The sequence below is a fragment of the Lygodium microphyllum genome, chromosome 14, assembly GCF_053477565.2.
Source record: "Lygodium microphyllum isolate KBCC chromosome 14, Lygodium_microphyllum_v1.1.10, whole genome shotgun sequence".
NCBI lineage: Eukaryota > Viridiplantae > Streptophyta > Polypodiopsida > Schizaeales > Lygodiaceae > Lygodium > Lygodium microphyllum.
Genome location: NC_141148.1, coordinates 147,491,683 through 147,515,236, shown reverse-complemented (window position 1 = coordinate 147,515,236; position 23,554 = coordinate 147,491,683). Strand labels below are relative to the sequence as shown.

At 40.7% G+C, this 23,554-nt stretch overlaps 1 protein-coding gene across 2 annotated transcripts; it reads right to left on the bottom strand.

Annotated features, from left to right (window-relative positions):
* Positions 1-19,346: 19,346 nt before the first annotated feature.
* LOC148026216 (putative methylesterase 14, chloroplastic) lies at positions 19,347-22,423 on the bottom strand. Of its 2 annotated transcripts, none has more exons than XM_087693494.1 (5): positions 21,594-22,423; positions 20,667-20,888; positions 20,413-20,556; positions 20,194-20,328; positions 19,347-20,020 (listed from the first exon to the last, which is right to left on the bottom strand). In XM_087693494.1, the coding sequence occupies exons 1-5, from the start codon at positions 21,942-21,944 to the stop codon at positions 19,733-19,735; spliced, it is 1,140 nt and encodes a 379-aa protein (XP_087549620.1). In that variant the 5' UTR covers positions 21,945-22,423; the 3' UTR covers positions 19,347-19,732. The 2 variants fall into 2 exon arrangements, with proteins under 2 accessions (XP_087549620.1, XP_087549619.1); XM_087693493.1 differs by having other exon boundaries at positions 20,667-20,896; positions 21,590-22,419.
* Between the last annotated feature and the right edge of the window lie 1,131 nt (positions 22,424-23,554).

Sequence of the window (23,554 nt, the reverse complement as noted above, 5' to 3'; positions counted from 1 at the left end):
TCCTTGTTTTTTTCTCTAAAGCTAGGCTATTGAGACTCAGTTAAGTCCCCCTTGTCCACCTAATTCCAGTCTCATGCATGAAAACTCCACTTCTTGACTTACTTGAGTCCTTCCCCAACATAGCATGATCAACATTTTTCAATTTTGGTACGGGCAATCTACTATAGTGTCTTCTAGAACTTTCACAATCCCATATGCAGACCACTGACATACTCAAAACACAACGGCCAATATGCTTTCATACCATAGACATAAATCCCTTTGATAGCGTAGGCACTGTCCAACGAGTATGAAGTGTCCATTGGATCAAACGTAGGTGTGTATTGTGGTCTAGCTCAAAATGCAACAGGGAAGTTGGTGGAGATAGGTTGCCTTAACACTGTAGAACAATAAACACAAGGTCTTTAGCACCAAGAGATTATGTAATGATATGTCATTTTGATCTTACCCATGAAAGACAATTTTTTGTTCATAGAATCATAGAGAATTATAAAGCTTGTACCAAGTCTTTCCTATTAAATTATACTACAATTTTGTAACTCATGATATAATGAAATCATTTTGGTCCACAAACAACGATTTGTTATTCACAAAATCACTGCAAAGCTTATACCAAGATTTTTTTTAATAGTACTTATCAATGTGTATAATGCCATGTTTCTGGAAACAATATTTGTGAGCAAAAGAAAGATTCAATATTATTTATACATGCATATTTATGGTCCGAAACTCACAACATTAGGAGGCAAACGACTCATAGATGATACAGAGCTCTCAACTCTTTTTCCAATTACAGCACCACTTACCTTGAACTTATATCCATGAGTAACATTCTCTAGAAACTCCAAGGTGTCTCTTACATCCTTAAGACTCCACTTTGAAGCAATGTTTTCCTCCTTTACTTCTTGTGCGGTAACTTGTACTCTAAGGTATATAGACCTATGCCTTCCCAGTCACTTGGTGGAGCATTGTACTTTGTGACCTTTGTTGATCATGCTACCCACCGTGTTTGGGCTTTTCCCTTGGTGCAAATTGAGGATGCTATAGTTATGCTTGAAAGGTTTATGGATTCTGGTGGTAGCAGGCCTAGGTGCTTGTAGATGGATTATGAGAGTCATGCTCTCTCTTCCAGCTTTGGGACCTCTTGTCAGTAGTATGACATTGATTTCTTGTGCCCACGGTATTATGGGATTGCTCATGGCATGTGCCTGACCTTACAAGAAAAGGTTGCTTTTATGCTTACCACAGTTGGGTTGTCTTATGGCTTTTGGGCTAAGGCCCTTATGACGGCAGTCTATTTGGTTAACAAGACACCGTGCTTGACCTTGGATGGTATTACACCCCATGAGGCATGGAATGGCATGCAGCCCTCCTATGATTACTTGAGGATGTTTGGCTTCCAAGCATCTATACATATGCCACATGAGCCTATGTCACGTAGATGTATCCTCCTTGGTTATGGAGATGGTGACTTTAAGGCCTATAGATTATGGGATTTGGATGCCCAGCAGGTCATACGCAGCCATCATGATGTCTTCTTCTATGAGACGCAGACACCTCTCAGGCCTCTTGATGAGCATTGAGTATACTTTATGGCTGATTTTACAATAGCTATAGTGCCATTACAACAAGCTTTTTATGTTGAAAATGAGTCACTTATTGGCACAGATGACATAGCTATGCATAGCAGTCAAGGTCAGGATGTTGGTGGTTAGTTGCTAGACCCCTTATTGCAGGCTCATGAGAGCCATTTTCTCGTACTTTTGCAGGCTGAACAGCCAGCCATATGTCAGTCTTCTGCTTCACTGAGGCCACATGTAGTCTTGAGACCCTGTTGAACGAGTGTCTGGGATGTTGGCTCTCTTTCAGTGATTGACTCTGGAGAGTTTGACTGCTCTCGACTGTCTTGTATGCACCACGTTGATGCTATGTGTGACTCTGATGCTTTACAGCCGTGCACTGATGAGTTGTGCTTGCTTCACGAGAAGCATTCTTGGATTGCTCCATTGTATGGAGCTGCGAGATCGCTTATCTCCTAGATGTCATGGACTCGGGGATGCTTGACTCTTCTTCTGCAGAGGTTCTCGACACTTCTTGCACAGCTCGCTTTCCGATTGGGAGTTGGGTGAGATGTCATAATTCCTCACCTTGTCTTTTCTTTTCTTTTCTTTATTTTCACTCCCTAGCCACATTGGCCTTTTAGTGGGAGGTTGTTGGGGTAAAAGGCCTCTGAGCCTGCCCGTGTATACTGTGACCGCCCATTCTTTATTCATATATAATATGATAGTGCAATAAGGCTGTCAATTCAGTTGGACAGCATCTACAGTGTGTGTGCTCTTCTCTCCCGCATATTTCTCTTCTCCTCTCCACTGCCATTGCATCCCCTTCAGATTTCTCATGTTATTTGGCTTAACGTATCAAGACCATTTCATTGTGAATTCAAACTCTAGGCTATTATCTTCCCAAGCCAAAGTACTCAACTTTCACATTAAGGGTTGGCTAGGTAAATTATGAATTGTCAGATATATAAATTGTCCCTCAAAAATAGTAGAATTTTGAACCAATTATCATTGATTGACATAATGAGGATTTTTCTTGGGAGGAAGGTGGAGGTGTAACAACTCGTTTGTCCATTATGTTTGTTTGTTCCTCATAGGCCACAGTGATAGCTCCTATTGAAGCAACTAAAGGAGTTATTGTCAAGTAATATAAAGAAGATTGAAGTTCCATTGAGCATGTAAAAACCACTTGTTAAATCTCCAATTCCAATCACCAAATTAACTCAAATCCTCATGCATACAACCCAAGAGTAACCCAAAAAGTGTTACTAGGTGTACAAGTGAACTCCTTGTAAAGGTTGACTCTTTCATTGTTTCATCCATTGGTTCTATTTCAAAAAAATTTATCCTTTTTTTCCACAAGGATGGTTACAAAAGCAAAAAGTGATTAGTGAGGGGCGTGCAAAGACTAAAGTAAAAAGTAATTAGCAAAAATCAAAAGTAATCGCTGAAAGTACATTAACCATATTAAAATGGTAAAAGTTAAAGACGAGAGTGAAAGTGCTTCTCAATATGCAAAAAAGAAAAAATCAAAATGAATGTGTCAAGCACCCCATGATAAATTGGGGGATTAAATTCCACACTTTAGAAACCTAAACATTTATTGTAAAATCATTTGATAAATTGGGGAATTAAATTCCACACTTAAGAAGCCTAAACATTTATTGTAAAATCATTTGTTGCAAGTCCTAGGCTCCCTCCCATGAGGATTGTAATTGAAATTTTGTGTGTGCATAAATGTGCTATACATGTGTGAGTGAAAGACATTCATTAATGGGCCAAAAACACAAGGTCGTGAGTAGTGCAATGCCAAGCATGATGGCAAGAGCAAGAGGCCAATCAAATGTAAAAGAGCCCAACCATATTTAAGGTGGGATTTTTTTAATTGAAAACATTTTGTAAGTTTCAAACTAAACATGACTGTATCTTTATCCTTCTTCCATATTCTCTATGCTACAATTGTGAGCTCTCTGTTAAGAGAAGCAAGTGTTGTTGCCACTTGAATTGATCAAGAGGAGAGAGTAGCCAGTATTTCATTCCTTGAACACTCTTTCATCTACCTTACATCTTTATATTGCTTCTTGCTAGTATGCATAATGCAAGTGAGAAAAAGTGAGAGAGATACCAAAGAGATAGAATAGAGAGGTAGGGAAATTGAAACAAGAGAGAGTAGGCCAACTTGATTTGACTAGAAGGGACAAGTGGAGAAGATTGATTTCTTGTATGCAAGGAATGTGGAATCGAGAAGAATTGAACCTCCAAGAGGAGCAGCCATTAGAATTGGCGGAGCTTGGAGTTCTAGAATACAATGAGGTAAGCTTCCTTTGCCCTTCTATTTTCTTTTTGTCTTTGATAACTAAGCTCAAAAGGAGAGCGGCTTCTCTAAGTAGACAAGGTTAGAGATATGCAATGGCTAAGAAGCTCACGATGTGAGAGACCACAAGTAACCATATTGTTGAGAGTGCAGGAATCAATATGCATTTATATGTTGAATTAGGCACAATCGTAGTTGAAAGCTATATTTTTGTTCCATTTCCAAAATTGCGGATTTTTGATTGCATGCGCTTATGGAAACCTTACATGTCATATTTTAGGAAGACTAGATTGGGAGGCAACCATTCCATGGATTTTTTTTTTAGTAGAATAGATTAGTGCATTAGGATGATTTGATAGTTACATTAGGATGATTTGATAGTTATATTAGGATTCTTTCTTCCAATCCATCAAAAAAGTGAAAAAAATACAAAAAAGAAGCATGATTGTTTGTCGAATATTCGTTAGTTGTATGCACAAAAATAGGCTAGGTAAGTGGATTGAAAATACTTCTATGCATTGAGATGAAATTTTAATAAATGCTTTAGACTTTCTAACTTTTTGCTAAATTTTTTGTGATCTTTTACTTAATAGGTTCATGGGATATAAAGAAAAAAACAAGGAACTACAACAAGCTAGTTAGACCATGTAGTCGAGGACATTAAAACCCTCCACCATTGCATGCATTGAAAGAGGTTTGATCAAGGTTTACTTGGACTTAAAATTGTAGGTAAATCTCAATTTTCATGTTGATTTGAGTTAATTTTTTGAAGTACATGCTCATGGAGTCATGCTTCAAGGGTGGCAGTTATTACTAGCATAGACTAGCTAGTTTGGGTGTAAAATTTTGCTAATTTACTATTACACTTGCTATAAAAAATCTAATCTTGAAGTGGTTGGAAGAAAACTTAATTATTAAATAGGTGTTGGATCAAACTAACTAGCCGATAGTTTGACAAGCTAATTTGATTGTTTACCAGTTACGAGTAGTAAGAAAATTTCAAAAATTGGAGTGTTATATTCACATGAGTAGTCCTTAAATGCTCTTCTTTGAGTTTTTAAGTTTTTTCATTTGTTTTTTATGGGAATTTAACTTGCGGTAGCAATTTCTCAATAGAGATTGACTACCTCCTACCATGACTGCACTATTCTAGACATAGTTTGGAAGATTTCAAGGTCCATCTTGTTAGATAATTTAAACCATTACAAAAAAAATGAGCTCTCTTTTGGGCCCTTAATAATATCATATTATAAAAGGTGGGCATTTTGGATTGTCCAATAAGAATGCATGATGTTGACGTCCATAGAGGGTGAATCTTTTCTCTCTAAATCTTGGGTTTTTTATTTCAAAATAAGAGTAGTGGAGAATTTAAAAAGGGGGAAATTAATCATGTACAATTTTTTAGTATCTCTATCCTCGTTCTTTTCCCTCCCCTTTTTTAGAATTTTTTTAATTTTATTTTCCCCTCCTACCAAATTAGTTTGAGTCAAAATTTGAACACCATACTCCTTTGTCTCTCTTCTCCATTGTAGTGAATTTATGTAGCCGTTGAAGCTCTGTATTGGGAGTAAGGTGCTCATCTCTCTCTCTCTCTCTCTCTCTCTCTCTCTCTCTCTCTCTCTCTCTCTCTCTCTCTCTATATATATATATATATATATATATATATATATATATATATATATATATATATATATATATATATATATATATATGTTTTTTCTTTTTTGCTATTTTTACAATAGGTTGATGTTGGTTCTAGCTTTACAATTGGATGTTATAGCAACAATCAATGCAAGATAGAATAGAGATTCTATCTTCTATTCTGCAAATGAGCTTATATGTAAATTTTTCCTAATTTGTGTTGCCTAAATGCATTTGACTAATTAGTTATTTTTGGTTGAGAGGGATCAATGATTTAAACAAATTAGTCATTTTTTCTTATGTCTATCATTTTTAATATGTTTTCATAACTTTAATCAATCATTGTTGTAGCAATCAAAAAAGGGTAGTGTATACATTCTATATTATAAGTAAATTTGGTCTCGTTTGTGTTGCTAGAATTCATATGAATGATTACTTATTTTCAGTTTTATTGAAGTATTATATTTCTATAACATGTAGGTATTATGCAAGGTTTAGGTGAAGCATGTAACTCTTGATCTACAATGTTGTAGTAAGTAATTTCTTTATGCTAGATGGCATGGTTCTAGTGAAAGTTGAGGTTCACAAATCCTCTGAATTGTCAGTCCTATATGATCATTTGGATGTCCAGGCCATTTGGTTGCCATCCATATAACTCATGTATGCTATCATTCATAGAGCTAACAATGTGCTAAGTCATAAAACATATTAGGGGTTAATAAAAAGTATAGTGCCTTCAATTAAGCACACACACCATCCAAATCAAGAGAAATAAACATTTTCATCTCTATATAGCGTACATTGTCTACCCAATCCAAATTATGAATTACCTAGATGTGTCTTGATAAGATCCAGTATTGGATAGCTCAAGTTTTACAAGTGGGTATTCTTTCATGATTGACTTAGAGATGAGATGCCAAAGGCGAGACCTAGTAAATCCATTATTTGCAAAGTTCTTTACTAGCAAGTGTATATTCACATAGGCCATATCCACATGGTTATTAGAATACATTATAGTCCCATAGTATAGTACACACCAAGGGAGCCAACTAAGGCGAGGAGCTTTTGCTTGTCAACTTTTACCAGTGGGTATTCTTTCATGATTGACCTAGAGATGAGATGCCAAAGGCGGGACTTGGTAAATCCATTCTTTGCAAAGTTCTTTACTAGCAAGTATATATTCTCATAGGCCATATCCACATGGTTATTAGAGTACATTATAGGCACCCAATAAGAGAAATGATTACTTGTGTGGGACCATTTGGAAGGGCAATTGCTAGCCTTATGGAGGTATTTGTTGCCATGCAAAGCTAGCTTTTTTATTTTATATCGTGTTTTTACAATAATACAGCCATCATCACAAGAGATTTCCATGTTCAAGAAGATAGTGCATAGGAGATAAAATGTCCAGTATATTGAGACTAGAAAAGAGTTTTTTTAGTAGTCAAACTCTAGATTGACTCCTTTATAGATGGTAAAGATGGAATTTGTATTAATAGGAAGAAATATTGTGGGATTGGGAACATTAAACGGGCATTAATTAGGAGAAAAGCATGCAAGGGAGATGACTACTTGTTTGCAAAAGAATGAAGCATTATTAGGGGATTTGTCCACACCTACTATGTAGAAATCCTTGAGTAATTTAGAAAAATCTATGGGATTGAGTTTCAAGAACATGGATAAGCACAATAAATGAGGCTACTGAGCTTAATTTGTGGGATATGTCGTAGAACAAATTTTTGTTTGTAGTCCTCATTCTCCATACAAAGCATGTGTAGGAATTCTACAAATCCCTCAAGCAAAGCATCATGTGCCTCCTTCGCATTAATGTTTTTGGAGGGGATATGGTTCAAACCTTTAGAGATGATGAGCCTAAGATTCTAAGTCCAAGGGACTCACATGATGTGTGTTCTTGAAATGGGAATTTCTATTATAGAGGTGGCAATTATAACTCGGAACTGAGTCACCACAAAAGTATACATGGGCTTATAGAGATGGATACATGGGCTTATAGAGGTGGCAATTATAACTCGGAACTGAGTCACCACAAAAGTATACATGGGCTTATAGAGATGGAAAAAACTTCCATCCAAGGATGAAGTTATCAAAAAGGCTTGGAGGTAGAGGTCGATTAAGTAGATAGAAGAAATAATTAAGCAATTCTTTGGTTTTACTAGGTCTAATAACCCATTACAAAAAGAGATGTGTAGGGTCCTAACATGACACTTGACATGAACAATATCCTTCCAACAATGTGGCTAAATAATTCTTATCTGCAACCATTAGTCAAACAGTAGTCATCTAGCTATTGAGCTACAATAATCTAGCAAAAATCCTGTCCCTTTTAGATTATGTGATGTGTGAAGTCCATTGTTAGGACCATGGGTGGAAGTAGTAATACTTCTTGAGACAATGTTCCTAGGACTGTATTGGCCTTGTGGCCTTCGCCCTCCGCAAGAGAAAGACTATGAGCCTCTTTGTAAGGAGGGATTGATCCCCATACTAGGGCCTTTGTTGTTGGAGGAGAATCATCTTTTAATGAATCTAGCTCCTTCACCCTTAATGTGGCCAAAGTACCCTTGAGAACCATTGCTAGTCATCAAGTTCTTTTCTGTGGTCAAAGCCATTTTCCTAAAATATGTGAACACTAGGGCTGTTTATATGCCTCGTATGCTTCGGTAGCAATCCATTTGAAAAATAATATCATGGAGCCTCTTAGGGATTTTTCTTGGAACACTGTGTCAACATTGTGCATGACTTACCAAAAAGCATGGTCAAACCACAAAATTGAGTTGTTCTTAAAATCAGCCTTGTGACCAGCTAGATGATAGTAGGAATTTATGAATGGCCTCAAATAGTTGAATACACCATAAAGAAATGTGGAGTCATGAAAACCTTCATTTGGTGTCGTGGATTTAGTGGAAACACATATACCATGTTTGGAGATGCATCTACTATCTTCAAATAGTGCCATGGATAGGGGACCATTCAAAATTATAGCTCTAGGGAGGGAGGAAGTTCCCTCATATGCTAGACTAGCATAATATTTTGATGCATTGGAAATATCTTCCTCGCCAAGCATTAGAAGCCACATCTTCACTAGAATAGGTGATGCAAGCGTGAAGATCATGTATGCTGAGGGTTGCAATCTGCAAGAGTGTAGGTACAACTCCAAGAGCCTAAGTGGAATAAAGGCATCCACATAGGAACCTTGATCATACCCCTTCAATCATTTTGGAGTGTCCTATGTTGTATTTAAAAACTCTACATTTGATTCAGAGACTTCATGGGGATTAGTTCCTTTCTTAGGGCAGGATCCGTTGGAGAAGGGGTGGCCACTTCTACAGACTTTTTTGGCCCAGAATTTTCTTCTACGAACATTAGATTAGTATGGGAGAAAATATTATGAATGATACATTTGGATGATTCCGTCCGTTGGCGATGGTTCATTTCATCTTCTTTTATAAAAGTGTATCTGGATTGTCAACCAAAAGTTTGATCTTTGTGATTGCATTCCCCACATTTGAGAGTGTAATATGATAGATTTTCAACAAGTTAGATGTGTCCATTTGCAACGTAAGTAGCCTTTCCGAATCAAGAAAAACTTGCAATATAGTCATGTCATTGTCTATAATGGTTTGGTGTAACTTCATAGAGTTGATGTAGCAAAGAATGCCTTGCACAAACATAGAAGGGGGTGGCAGTGGTTTGAGATACCCCATAGCAATAAGCTCTAAGTGCCATACTACAAACTACAAAAGAAATGTACTAGTAATTAGCTTGATTATCTTCATGGAACATTTGAATTACAGGGATGAGTTGCAAACTGCACTCTCCCAAATGAGTGTGTTACCAAGAATCATTACCATAACAATACCTAACCACAAATGTAGAGACAAGCTACTATTACAAACCACAACTGCTACCATGGAGCTTAACTAGGGACACTTATATATCCATCATCCAACCATACAAAGATGATCCTTTGCAAAAGCAAAGGACCACTTTTTAAAATTTCTTCAAAAATATTGCAACAATTTACAAGGTTATGTAACTCCAACAAAGAATGTCTTAGTGTGAGTAAGGGTAAAGCTTGGTACCTACATCCATGCAAACGAAGCAAGTAAGAAAAAAAACTTCAAATGCATATTACAGGTGTCAACAACCTTATCCAATCATTATCATGGTCCACCCATGCCACAATTTACCTTATTGGAGTTCATGCTAAGTAAATTGTGTTGCTCGAGGTGCTGGAGTGTTGCAAATTGGCCGGCATATAAGGAGTATGTGGCGAATGCATGCTTCTTTTGGAGAGCCTGTTGTTTTTCAATGTTTTTATAGAGGAGGTGGGTTCTGCGCCTCAAAGGTTGAAGAAGGGAGTGGTGTGATTAAGGGGTCTTTAGAGTGAGGTAGGGCAGGGCTTAGACAGGTACCTAGTGTATAGGGGTTATAGGGATAGGCAGTCGAGTTCAAAGAGAGATATAGAGACGAGTTTAAGCAGGTGCATAAGAACTATTATATAAACAAATTAAATAGAATAATTATTTTTGAAATTTTATCCTTATTTTATTATATTTAATAGATACACAGTTGCTTACCAGACTTCGTCCTCGAGACCTTCGTAAGCAAAAATCAGTGTGTTAAATACGTAAGGGTGTGAGCCAGATACCTACTACAATACATGCAGTACTCTTGCCCATGTTTCATAAGCTATAAACAAGTTATTACTATTATTGATTAGTAGGGATATATTACAAATATACTTTATTATTATGCCTATGTGAGACCTATAGAGCAAGTTGCTCTAGCACCACATCATGATCCTATAGGGAGGGGGAATAATAACATCACAGATCTTAGTAAATGCTTTGCAAATACTAAAATCATGTAGCCTTATTACCTCAACCAATGTAACACATATAGTTAGGGAGGGACATTTGTTGAGCTGGCAACGGCACTACTTGGAATGTTTGCTAGCCACTATCATGTGCCACACATGGTGAGGACAACGTTCCAAGAGTGCAATTATGCACTATTGATCAAAATTGGTGGTGTGACAGATTGGGAATCTATGGCCAATTGATAGGTTGTGTGGCTACTACAAGATGTCAGCGGGCCAAAGATGGGACATTAGGAGAAGTATTATTGTGAAAGGGGCTTGTGCTTGCTATTTTAGAGGCCAAGGCTTTGAATAAGACTATGATAGGGATTGGAAGCAAGAAATGGATGGCAATCAATTAGGCTTATCGAGGTGGAGGTATGCCTATATAGTCATATGGAGGAGATGTTTAGGTGTGGTTTCTAGATTGTAGTAACCATTTAAAGCTTTAGGTTCCCTAGGCTAGTTCAGATCATTAATTGAGGGCCAATGTACTAATGGGGGCTAAAGTGAGTCGAAGGATGTCTTTTACCATTGGCCAATATTATTTTACTATCCTTCTATGTGAAGGGCCTAAGCCTCATGTGTTTTTTAATTAGTTAAGTTATTATTCATTACCACCAAGCTAACCTCTTGAATAAATTGAATAGCCATGAGATGAACCATGAGTGAGGTTTATCCCCATGAGTCATTGTGGGTTAGTGTGAATGTGTGTGAGCCTAAGCAATTGAGTGCCAAATATGAAACATACCTGGGTATATGCAAGTAATCACTAGTTGATAATTTAGGTGGTTCATAATGTGTGATTATTAGTGTGGATCTAAAATTATACTAGTGTGATTTATGCACTATGGCTTGCTAATAATCATATGTATATATGAGGTTTTAGTAATCCTATAGGCTAGATAATGTTATCAATAAGTGTAGATAAGTATGTGAGTGAAATATACCAATGCAAGGTTTTAGGAAGGGAGGGGGATTGCCTACTAACCATTCATCCTTAACTATTTATTAGGATTACTTATTTAAGGAAATTGCTAACCCTTGTATGTATTAATTGAATAGCTATAGGAGGTAGTGTAAGTTAGATCGTTGAGATTTGTCTATCACTCAAGTGAGTTATTGTGCTAAAATTATGATTGTGGGGGCATGATAAAGTGTGATGTGCAAATAGTTCCTACATGGCAATTTAATGGGCATTATTGTGTGGCTAATAGCGAGGATCTTGATTTGTACTAGTGTGAGATAGGAGTATAAATTATGGTACCAATAACTAAGTAATGTAAAAGAGAAGTGTAAGTAATCCTAGACATCAATTGATGTTAATGATAGGTATAAGTGTGAATGTGTGAGTTGTTTATGAAGGTTCATTTCACAAAAGTTAAGGGGGAGGAGATTCTAACCTAATATTTTGTCCATAGTGGGAAGGTCAAGAATCAAGTACAACTATGGCCCTTATTTACCATTGTGCCTAAAGTTATGCAAGAGAAGGGAGTTCTTGTGACTCGATGGTTTTAAGAGGGTCACACTTTTCTCACAATCCTACTATAAGTATTGAAAAGAAGCTTAGAAGCTGTAGTTATGTAGATTAGCATACCTCGTGTGTGTGTGTGTGTGTGTGTGTGTGTGTGTGTGTGTGAACAAGATCTAATAGTGGGCAATGTGATTAATTAGAACATGTGTGTAAATCACATGTTAATTAGCATTCCGAATGTGTGATGAGAAAGATTTGTGTATGTTTTTTGGGTAGGGTGTAAATGCATATTTGTAGACACTTGTGTTAAGGGTTTGGGTGTGTGAGTGCATGTATTATGGGTTAATATTAAAGTGAATGTGACCAGTAAGGGCTTAAGATCTTAGATAGTTTAATCTAGTAAAATGGAGGGATAATGTGTACAAGTGCCAAAGCTAGGGGGAATGCTTGTGTGTATAAAAGATTGAAAGAGTACATCTCTTTGTGTAACAAGCAAAGAGAACAAGTAGTAATGTGTGTGAGAGATTTGTAAATCTATCATCACACATGTACACATACATGTAATCATACATGCATGCAATTTTTTGTGTATGCATCTACATTTGATCATACAAAATACATAAATTACTATATGAACGTAGACATGCACAAATGTATGCGTAAATGTAGGCATGTGTAGATGGATATGCATATGTATGTGTGTACATACACCAATCAAAGTATGTGGCAAAAGGTCTCAAAAGCTACTAGCTATTGTACTACGCTTTATATCATGGTCAATGCACTCTATATAAACACAAGGAAGATGCATGGTCTAGAGCCTAATACCCATGAGAATGTCGAAAAACGAACATAGATTTCGCATGCAAGGCCACCGCGGGGGGAGGGGGGGTGTTTCAAAAAGAGAAGTTTACATTAGTAAACAATAAAGAAAGAAAGATAGGAGCCCGGGAATATCTTTACTCTACGGTGAATGCTTTAAAGATGGGATGGTTGTCAATATTGTCGTCATTTTCTACAAAAAGAAGAGGACACCTTACCACAAGGAAACTTATAGGCACCTCCCACGACCAAACCCTCGAGGCCTGCCGCCTTCCAATATGGCGTTTGGTGTGTACCAAAGAGAGATGTGTCAATAATATCAAGGACAAGCGGTACCTTCATGATTCCACAAGAGAGAGGTAGAGGTGGCAACAAGGCTTTAGATTCGCGTTAAAGACTTAAGACTTAGATGATGCTTTAAAGATTGAAGGACAAAAAGGAAGGGGGTTGGGTTGGGGGGGAGGGGAGGGGGGGTGTGGGTGGGTTGGTGGTATAAGGGAGCATCCTCTTGCTTCCTTACAAAACGGTGTTGAGACGATAATAGGCTGCGTGGTGCGCCATCTTCGAATTACCCGTTCCTTTGTAAATCCTTCTCAATCTAATACATCCTCTCACTTTCATTCTCAAAACTCTCTCACTCTCTTTTCTTGCAATCGTGTTATGTCGTGATGTGCCGTGTCGTGCCGTGCCGTGCCGTGTCGTGACGCGCTGTGACGCGTCGTGTCGTGCTGTGACGTGTTGTGACGTGACGTGTTATGTTGTGCCAAAACCAACTTGGGGATATTTACCTTACGCACTCCTAGTGTGTAACACTTGGTATCAGAGCCTCTCCTCACGCGAAGGCAAGTCCTTCAACGGGCGTGGGAGTGATCATAGTGAAAGCTATTTGGGTCATCAAAAATGGGTGGACGCAACAAAAGCAAAAGTGCGGCTAGAGAGGAACGAGATGAAATCTCGGTAGCTCTTGGAATTGGGGCCAGTAAACCCCAAATGGAGGTCGGGGATGAGTACCCGACGGATCATGAGGATGATTTGGATGCAGCAGTGAAGGAAAGGGTGGCGCTTCGTAGGGAGCCCAACTCTATTGAGGCCATGCGGGGTATGATGCAAGATCTTTTGGCTACAATGTTACCCAAAGCTATGGGAAAAATTCAGGCTGAAACAGATAATGAAGTGGAACCACATAGAAGACGCAGAAAGAAAGACAGAAGGGATCGGGATGATTCGTCTTCAGACGAAATGGGAAAATTTAAACCACAACCTCCGAACAAGTACAGAGGAGAAAGAGACTCTGTCAGCTTAAATAGATGGATCCGTGAGGTGGATGGGTACCTCAAATTGATGAAAATTTCAAGCCGCCGCAAAGGTCTCGCAGCAGCTCAACTACTGGATGGAGAAGCGGCTAAGTGGCTCATGTTTGAAGAAGAACAGCACGGAGGCAAGCTTTCTTGGGAAGATCTACAGAAAGCAATGATCGACTATTTTGTTCCCAAGAATGAACCCTTCAAAGTCAGAGATGAATGGCGGTTTCTCAGGCAATACAATGGAAAAATGAGGGAATACATTCAAAAATACCGATCTCTTATGCTTCAGCTACACGACATGGACCCGACGACAAAACTACATGGTTTTTTATATGGTCTGCAAAGATGGGCTCGTCAAGAAATAGAAAAACAGGAGCCGGCTACCGTTGCCGATGCCATGAATATGGCTGAAAGGCTATGGGATTTTGAAGGTAGGCAAGTTGGGTCCATGCGCAATCAGTCTTCAGGTGGTACATCATGGGCTCCCAGAACAACACAAGGGTTCAATCAACCTAATGCTAGTACAGAAACGGCGTGGTCAAGTCAACAACCCCTTCGAATTGAATATACTGAAGGCACACGGACCGATTCCAGCCCTGCCAGTACGTCTACATCTTTTAGATCTACAGGTGGAGCTTTCGGTCGAAGCAATTTCTCATCACGGGGGGGTTATTCTAGTGGATATAGAGGAAGAGGGGGCCCCCTAGCATGTAATTTATGTGGAGGGCCTCACTTCGCTCGAGATTGTCCCAAAGGGGCAACGGCATCAACAAGTGGCTCTAGAGCAGCATATGTCCAACCTAATACCCCGTTGCCCCCATCCACAGTTCACATTACAGAAATTGAAGAAGACACTAAGAATTGGGATCAAAAACCGAGAGTGGGTGCTGTTGAGGCTAATACCTCTCCTACCATGCCTGTTTGTATTCCTCGCATCAACAATATCTATGTTCAGGCAGCAGTGGAAGATATTTCCCAAAATTTAATGGTGGACACAGGTGCCACACACAATTTTCTTTCACCGCAGGTAGCAGCACGCCTTGGCGTCAGGCTCTCGAAGGCAGCAGGCCTTGAAGTGTCATTCGTGCAGGGTAAATACAAAGCTTGTGAAATGGTAAAGGATGTTCGAGTGCAAATAGGGCAGTGGCGCGCAAAGTTAAACTTCATTGTTGTTCCCATGGATGGGTTTGAGGGCATTTTAGGAATGGATTGGGTAGATCAGCACGTCGTGCAAATTTTAGGAATGCAAAGGAATAAGATTTATCTTCAAACCCCAGCCACTGTGGTGTGGGTTCCATATTTTCGTACAAGGTTGCAGGAGCTTGCGACCTCAGCATCGCCAATTCCGGTGACTACTCATCTCGACAATAAGCCGGTGAGTCCCTCAACTTCTACTCTTCATACTAGTCACACACAGAAATGGAGTCCCAAAGAGTCAGCTTCAAGGCATACACCAGCAAAGCAACCTTCAGTAACAAGTTGTCACGCAGCAGTGCACCACCCTCATAAGTCTTTTTCGCTCCAACGGCAAGATACACCTACAGAGCCCGAAGTTCCTCAACAACATCAGGAATCGACGTCTTTACCCCAACCCAGTCCCACTCCAAGCTTCACAGGGCAGACAGAGGATCACCATCACGAACCACAAGATCAGAATCAAGTCTCACCGATGTCAGAAATTACAGCTAAGCAGCTTGAAAAAGAATTGAAACATGGGGGACACTTACGTCTTTGCATTACACGCCTAATTGAGGAAGAGCCAGTCATTCAGCAGATTATCTGGACCATAGGGAATGACAAGGTGCAACAGCTCCTTAATCAGTTTCAAGATGTCATGCCTGATCATTTGCCTGATGGGCTGCCTCCTCGCAGAAGTGTCGATCATAAGATTAATCTTTTGCCAGGGGCTCAACCCCCAGCTGGGCCGATTTACAGGATGACAGGCACGGAATTGGTGGAGCTCAAGAAGCAGATTGGTCAAATGGAAGCCTCTGGGCACATGCGGCCAAGTAGATCCCCCTATGGAGCTCCGGTACTATTTGTTAAGAAAAAGGATGGCTCGCTCAGACTATGTACCGATTACCGCGCCCTCAACAAATTCACGGTCAGAAATAGATATCCCGTGCCTGTCGTTGATGATTTATTGGATCGGCTTCAAGGTGCTAAGTTCTTCACGCGTCTCGACTTGAGGTCGGGATACCATCAGATTCGCATAGCAGAAGGCGACGAAGAAAAGACAGCTTTCCGAAGCCGTTATGGCAGTTATGAATGGCTGGTGATGCCGGAGGGACTCACCAATGCTCCAGCAACCTTTTGTGAACTAATGGATAAAGTTTTTATTGATTTCCTAGATGACTTTGTAATCATCTACATTGATGATGTTTTAATTTACAGCAAAACTCTGGAGGAGCATTTGGAGCACTTGCACAAAATCTTCTCGCGGCTCCGTCAACATCAACTCTATGTTAAGCCGGAGAAGTGCCAGTTTGCAGTTGAGCAGATAGATTTTCTGGGCTTTCTGATTAAGCCGGATGGTATTGCAATTGATCCTAACAAGGTGCAGGCGGTTACAAACTGGCAACCCCCTACTAAGCTTCCGCAACTCAGAGAATTTTTGGGGTTTACAGTGTTCTGTCGCCGGTTTATTCAAGACTACAGCAAGATTACAGCACCATTAACAGATTTGACATCCCCCACAACTACTTTTCAGTGGACAGATAAGCAACAACAGGCTTTTGACCAACTCAAGCAGACGATGATACAAGCACCAGTACTCAAGATGGCAGATTTCGCCCGCACATTCGAAGTCCATACTGATGCCTCAGCATACGCCATTGGGGGTGTCCTTATGCAGGATGGACACCCAGTTTGTTATGAATCTAAGAAATTGGATGCTACAGAAAGGAGGTGGGCAACACATGAACAAGAGATGTTCGCAGTGGTATATTGCTTAAGGAAGTGGAGACACTATGTTCAAGACAAACCCACCAAGGTCTATACAGACAATATCTCTCTCAAATATTTCCAAACCCAACCCAAGCTTTCTCCCAAACAAGCCAGGTGGCAGGATTTCCTAGCAGAGTTTGATATAGAAATTTTACACAAGCCTGGATCTTCTAACAAAATGCCAGATGCTCTCAGTCGAAGAGTTGAGTTACAAGCTATCACAGTTGCTGAAAGTAGATTTGCTGATCAAGTTAGAGAGCACATGCAGGGAAATGAAGAAGCAGAGCAGCTAATCAGAGACATAGAATTGGGTAACACACCATGGGGCATGTATGAATTCAAAGATGGACTTATTCATTATCAGTCAGCATTATATGTTCCGAAGGTGGCAGCTCTCCGCAACCAAATACTCTGGGAGTGTCACGATAGTCCTATTGGGGGCCATTCCGGTCAGATCCGAACCTTCGATCGGCTTAAACGATTTTTCTACTGGCCGAAGATGCGGGAGGATGTTACACAATATGTTCACACCTGTCCTACCTGTCAAATGGTCAAAGCACAGCGCATGAAGCCACCAGGAGAGCTGCAAGAGATGCCCGTACCGTCCCGTCCTTGGGATGTGGTCAGTATGGACTTCATTACAGAGCTTCCAAAGTCTCATGGTTGTACAGCGATTTTTGTGGTAGTTGATTATTTTTCAAAACAAGCTCACTTCATTCCAACAGAACCGCCCATTACAGCTACCAAGGTGGCCAAACTGTTCTTTTCAAGAGTTTTCAAATATCATGGTCTACCTTTGGCCATCATCTCAGATCGGGATCCCCGATTTCTAAGCAACATGTGGAGGGAATTATTCAAGGTATTGGATACGCAACTCCGGTTTTCTTCAGCATATCATCCGCAAACCGATGGGCAGACAGAAAGACTCAATCAGGGTATTCAGGATTACATTCGAAGTTATGTTCGAGCAGATCAGAAGGATTGGGCGCAATTTCTGGATATCCTTGAATTTCATTACAACGCCACTCTCCATAGTTCTACTGGGTTTACTCCTTTTGAGATGGCAACTGGTAAAGAAGTCATAACTCCCATGGCCTTAGCAGCAGGTAAGCAATTTGTCACAGATCCAGATGCTGAAGAGTTTCTGCTCAATTGGAAACAGCGCATGCAAGTCGCTCAAGACACCCTCCGTCAAAACAAGATTCTAGTAGCCAAGAGATACAACATCAATCGCCGCAGACATGTACAATTTTTCCCTGGTGATTTGGTGTTAGTCAGTTCCAAAAATATAGATCTGCCCAAAAACCTAACTCCGAAGTTCAACAACAGATTTTATGGCCCCTACAAGGTGGTAACCAGCATTAATGATGTCACCTACAAACTCCAGTTGCCACCCAACGTTTTAATTCATGATGCCTTTCATGTACAACTACTTCGGAGGTTCCATGCCGACACTAGATTCGGGCGCCAACGTCCTTTGCCAGATCAGCTTAAACAACTACCCTTTGAACCTGAAATCATTCTGGCAACTCGCTTCACCGGCAAACATCCCGAATTCCAGATCAAATGGAAGAATCGCCCAATCAAAGAGGCTGCATGGGTGATTGAACCTTTAGTCATCGAACACGCCCGTGATTTACTGCTGCAGTTCTACAACGAAAGAGAAAATCCAGATCTCTATCATCCACTTTTACCTCATGAGTGATTTTCTGTCTCACGATTTGTACAGTGAGGAGTGGACAGAATCAATCTACTTCATCTTTTTGGCAAAGTCCTTTGTTCCACAAGTGTAATTGAGTCAGTGGGCAAGGCATAAGACTTCTACTTCTCTAACTATCCGTCTTATCTCACACTTGTAAAAATTCCGTGGATAAGACGTGGCTTGTACATACTTCCCTTGTAAATAGCGGGCTAAGACACTGATCTGCTCTCTAGGAGTGGATTAAGACCCCCGATTTCTTTTCAGTCAAATATCTTGTCCCTCTCTCGCCCAATGAGGACATTGAGCTTTCTCGTGGGGGGGGAGTGTATAAGGGAGCATCCTCTTGCTTCCTTACAAAACGGTGTTGAGACGATAATAGGCTGCGTGGTGCGCCATCTTCGAATTACCCGTTCCTTTGTAAATCCTTCTCAATCTAATACATCCTCTCACTTTCATTCTCAAAACTCTCTCACTCTCTTTTCTTGCAATCGTGTTATGTCGTGATGTGCCGTGTCGTGCCGTGCCGTGCCGTGTCGTGACGCGCTGTGACGCGTCGTGTCGTGCTGTGACGTGTTGTGACGTGACGTGTTATGTTGTGCCAAAACCAACTTGGGGATATTTACCTTACGCACTCCTAGTGTGTAACAGGTGGGTTGCAAACCGGTGCCTTCCCTTAGTCATGATGGGACACTGTGACTAGAAAACTTTAATAGAAGGGTGAGCTCGTTAATGATTTATACAAATTGAGATACAGGTAATGCCCATGTGTGTATTGACACATTACAAAGTGTTTATAATAGTGCATCATACACCTTGTCGAGTTTATGAATCATTTCATGAATTGAATGTGTAAGCCTGTGCTAGTGCCACTGTGTGTGTGTGTGTACAGAAGCTTCCTCAGCAGGAGAATAGATCAATTCTTCACAGCCCTGGCAAAATAGACTCTGCATGTAAAGCACGCTGCCTCACCAAGAGTAGTTCTTAAGGTTAAATCTCCACCTTGGGACCCTACCCTTCCAATTCAAGTGGCCTTGCTTACCTGCTCTTCCCAGCTCCTTCCAACATCCAGTCACATGCCAAAAGTCATATCATTAGGCTTCTGATTTGGAGTCTACTTGTGCTATCTCCACAAGGATCTTGAACAAAGCCTGTGGTTTAGAAAAGAAGGGAGCATGATCACTCCCTTTCAGCCTAAACACTTGATCTGGAGGGTTTAACTTCAGCAGATTTTCTTGAACTGCCAACGTGAGAGCCTGATCATCGGTCGTCAATATATAAAAGCGGGGTATTGATCCATAATGCTGAGGAGTTAAAACAACCCTCTCCATCACTGGACCGAATGGGACAGGCCTCATCGACACAGCCGCAAGTGCTACATCCTGTAACAATGTAGACAACATTGAATCAGAAAGGGGGCCACTAACACATTTTATGTTCAGCATGCATCATAAAACAGGCTTCTTTAACAACTGGTACGAGGTCCCCATATATCAAAAGCTATTAGACATTTGCCTTGTCCAGAAGTCCAAATTTAAATAGAGAGAACATATACCTTTGCTGGGCTATGATTAAAAAACAGATCCTTCAAGAAGTCCTTATTAAACTCAATTGATGTGGGTGATTCTGAACTTTCATTTACATAATTGAAATGCTGGGCTTTGGGCAGTAAATCATCTGCAGTTGTGACCTGCATACCGGTTACAAGAAAACAGTCACATGATGGTAGCATAAATGCAACTAGAAAGGCAGTGTGCCATAACATGAATTGTACCTCTGGTGCAAAAACATCAAATGCCCTATGCCCATTAGGCACCATGGTACCACAGAGAAAAACAGCTTTGGCTATCTTCTGAGGAAACATCTCCATAGCATATGATATGCACGCTCCTCCGACATCATGACCAACCAAGATAACCTTTTCAAGAAACATGCAACAGGTAAGCTTATTGGAGCTACACGTCTAGAAGACAGGCCACTTTTAAACGTTAGATGTCTCCTTTAAGCTGAGCTGGCTGCGTGACTGACCTTTGTTCCATCTGGTAGCTTCTCTAGAAATCCAGTGAGTGGCTTGGTGTAACACTCAAGACTAGATATACTGTTTGGATCAGTTGGTTCAATCCCTGACCCAGCTAGGTCGATTGTATTAGGCACAAAGCCTGTTTCTTCAAGTAATGCAATCAGCTTGTACCAACACCAAGCTCCAAAACCCCCACCATGAACGAGGACAAACTGATTGGTTTCAACATTCTGAGAGACTTCCTGCACAACACCTTTTGTCAGCTGATCAAAAGCATCTTTTCTAACTGATCAAAAGCTTAGTGTCTACCAACAGAACTACTCAAGCTGAGGCCAGTTAAAAGATTAAACTTAAGCAACAGCGTCTGCAGGTTTAAACCTTCAGAGCTGAAGCTTGCACAGCACCTTCAAGAGTCTGTAATAGGCAATGGTTTAATAGACACAATATGTAATCAGCGGTGCTGCAACCTATACATGTTTCCACTATGGCATATACAAGTGCTGCAAATTTTCTGTACATGCACCCTATCAGGAAATTGTTTTAGACATAGAAAGAGAGAGCACATCAACTATGAAGATGCGTATATGTCCCTCGGAGGGCTTTCTTCCTTTCCTGGAGTTACATAGCAGCTAAGACTTCCTGTGCATGAATGGGTGCACATTGCAAATAAGATCAGTTGACAAAACTTATGGGCTTTACAATCAAGAAGAAACGAGACCCTCATTGACCTGGCACAATGGCTTAGCTAAATTCCATGAATACAGCCACTTGATGCACCTATTTCATGGTGCAGAAATGAGCATACGTGAAACTAGGAGAAAACTTATGCGTAAAGGCCAGTGTGGGCATTCAAACATAGGATGGTGCCGGTAATTCCTAACATGCAGGCATCGAGAAGCAAGTTTTTGTATCACTAACAGGGAGAATGAACATGCCTTCTCATTGACAAGCTGATGCGGCTGCAAAATGGGGTCATTAGCATGCCGAGGCCGTGCACTTGCACTCCGGGGAAGGTTCTGCTTCGGAAAGGCTCCCGGGGAACGCACTGAGGAGGACTTCTCAAGCATCAGCTGCCGCTGGTAAAGCATCATGGCCAGGGCCTGCTGATGAAGGAGCTCTTCCTCGGACCTGGCCTGCCGGCTGGACCGAGACCTGGGGGGATGATCCGAGCCTGTCTTGTCGACATACTTCCTTCTCTGCTTCTGCTGCTGCTGCTGCTTCTTCTTCTTCTGGTCCTCCTCGTCCCCCTCCTCCTTACGGGGGAGGCAAGGGCAGAGGTTGCCCATAGCCAAGAATGCTTGAAAGGGCGACCCAGCAATCCCAATATGCTGCTAACGATCAGTCACAGGAAGGTTCTAAACCAAAGCTTTCACTCTTTCTCGCAGGTTCTAAACCCAAGAATTATATGCCTGTGGTGGACCAGAGACGATGATGGGGGGTAGCGTTTGTTTAGAAGGGCCACGAAATTCCAATGGCCGACGCTACAGTCAAAGCAGAGGGCGCATGATTCAAGCACTCGGACCGACGATTGTCAGGTGCACACACTGGAATCATCAGATTTGTCAAACAGAGAGCCCCCAAGGTCTCTCTGTGATACAAATGGTACGTGCGCTTTTGTCTTTCTTATAATGTTTTTCTAGTCATTTGGTGGAGGCCATCAGTATCTCCGGATTGTGGCATCTTTTTTGGAGAGACACCCTGGTCCTCTCTCTCTCTCTCTCTCTCTCTCTCTCTCAGAGGACTCGCAATATAAAGCAAACCTCCTCTTTGTCAGACACAGACACAGAGAGAGAGAGAGAGAGAGAGAGAGAGAGAGAGAATATATCGGTCTGCACTAGGCCTTACGGGACCAGTGTGCCCTACACACCCCAATTCCTGAGCGTCAGCACTGTCTGTGCTTGCTTGCTTAGAAGGGAAATTTTGGAAACACCATAAGAAAAATGTGATCTTTTCTTTACTTTTCTTCAAATGTTCTGTTGCTGTCACGATTGTTGTTAATATAGGCACCTCTCAGTAGTTGTTTATGTTTGACTTGATCTCTCCTTCTTTACATGCATCGCCTTTTGTCTTGTCGTGCGAGGCCTTCCGGACTTCTCAAACTTCAAGCGAGTCACAAGGACAAGACAAAAGCAAGGCTCCATCATCATCTATTATCATATGTGAGACCTACACATTAAACTTGTAAGGACCTGTTCCTGCAATCACAGGATTTGTGATTTTAGTATGTTCCTCTGCCAAACACTATTTGTCTTAACTTGAAAGGAGCTTATTATCGCTAGAAACCTCGGGAAGTTATATTATACTTGAAAGCTTTGGAAGTTGTGTTTTTAATCGGAGGATAGTCTCTTGTCCCTTCATAGGAAGAAAATATGAAAGTAATGTGGGGCCATAGCTTCTAATGATGTGCCACAAAAGGTGTGTCCTCCCTAAAATTGCACCTTCAAGCCATTGTTTATGTAAAGGCTACCTTTAGTTTCAAGTGGATTGTTCTTTAAATTCAAGAAATAGTATTCCTTGGTTGCCTCCCCTAACACCCCCCCCCCCCCCCCCAAAAAAAAGAAGCACAAAAGGTTATATGTTCTCATGGTTGGGAGAATCCCTTCCGATTCAAATTTTTGAAGGATGTGTTCAACACCATATTGCAAGTCAAGTATTCAACCCTAGTGCCTTGTCTTTTAAGCAAGAGGTTTTGCTTTGGCATCTCATGTTTGACCTGCAAATGTTCCACTACATGTTGTTTCAAAGAAGAACTCTACATGCATGCTAATGCAAGCTTGGTTACTCCAAATTATGTAGATTTATGACTTTATTCAATGGCACTGTGGAAAGTTTGTATTCATACATTTTTTTTATGAGCATGTAAAGTTGAATGTCTTTGTGCACTTGTACTATGTTA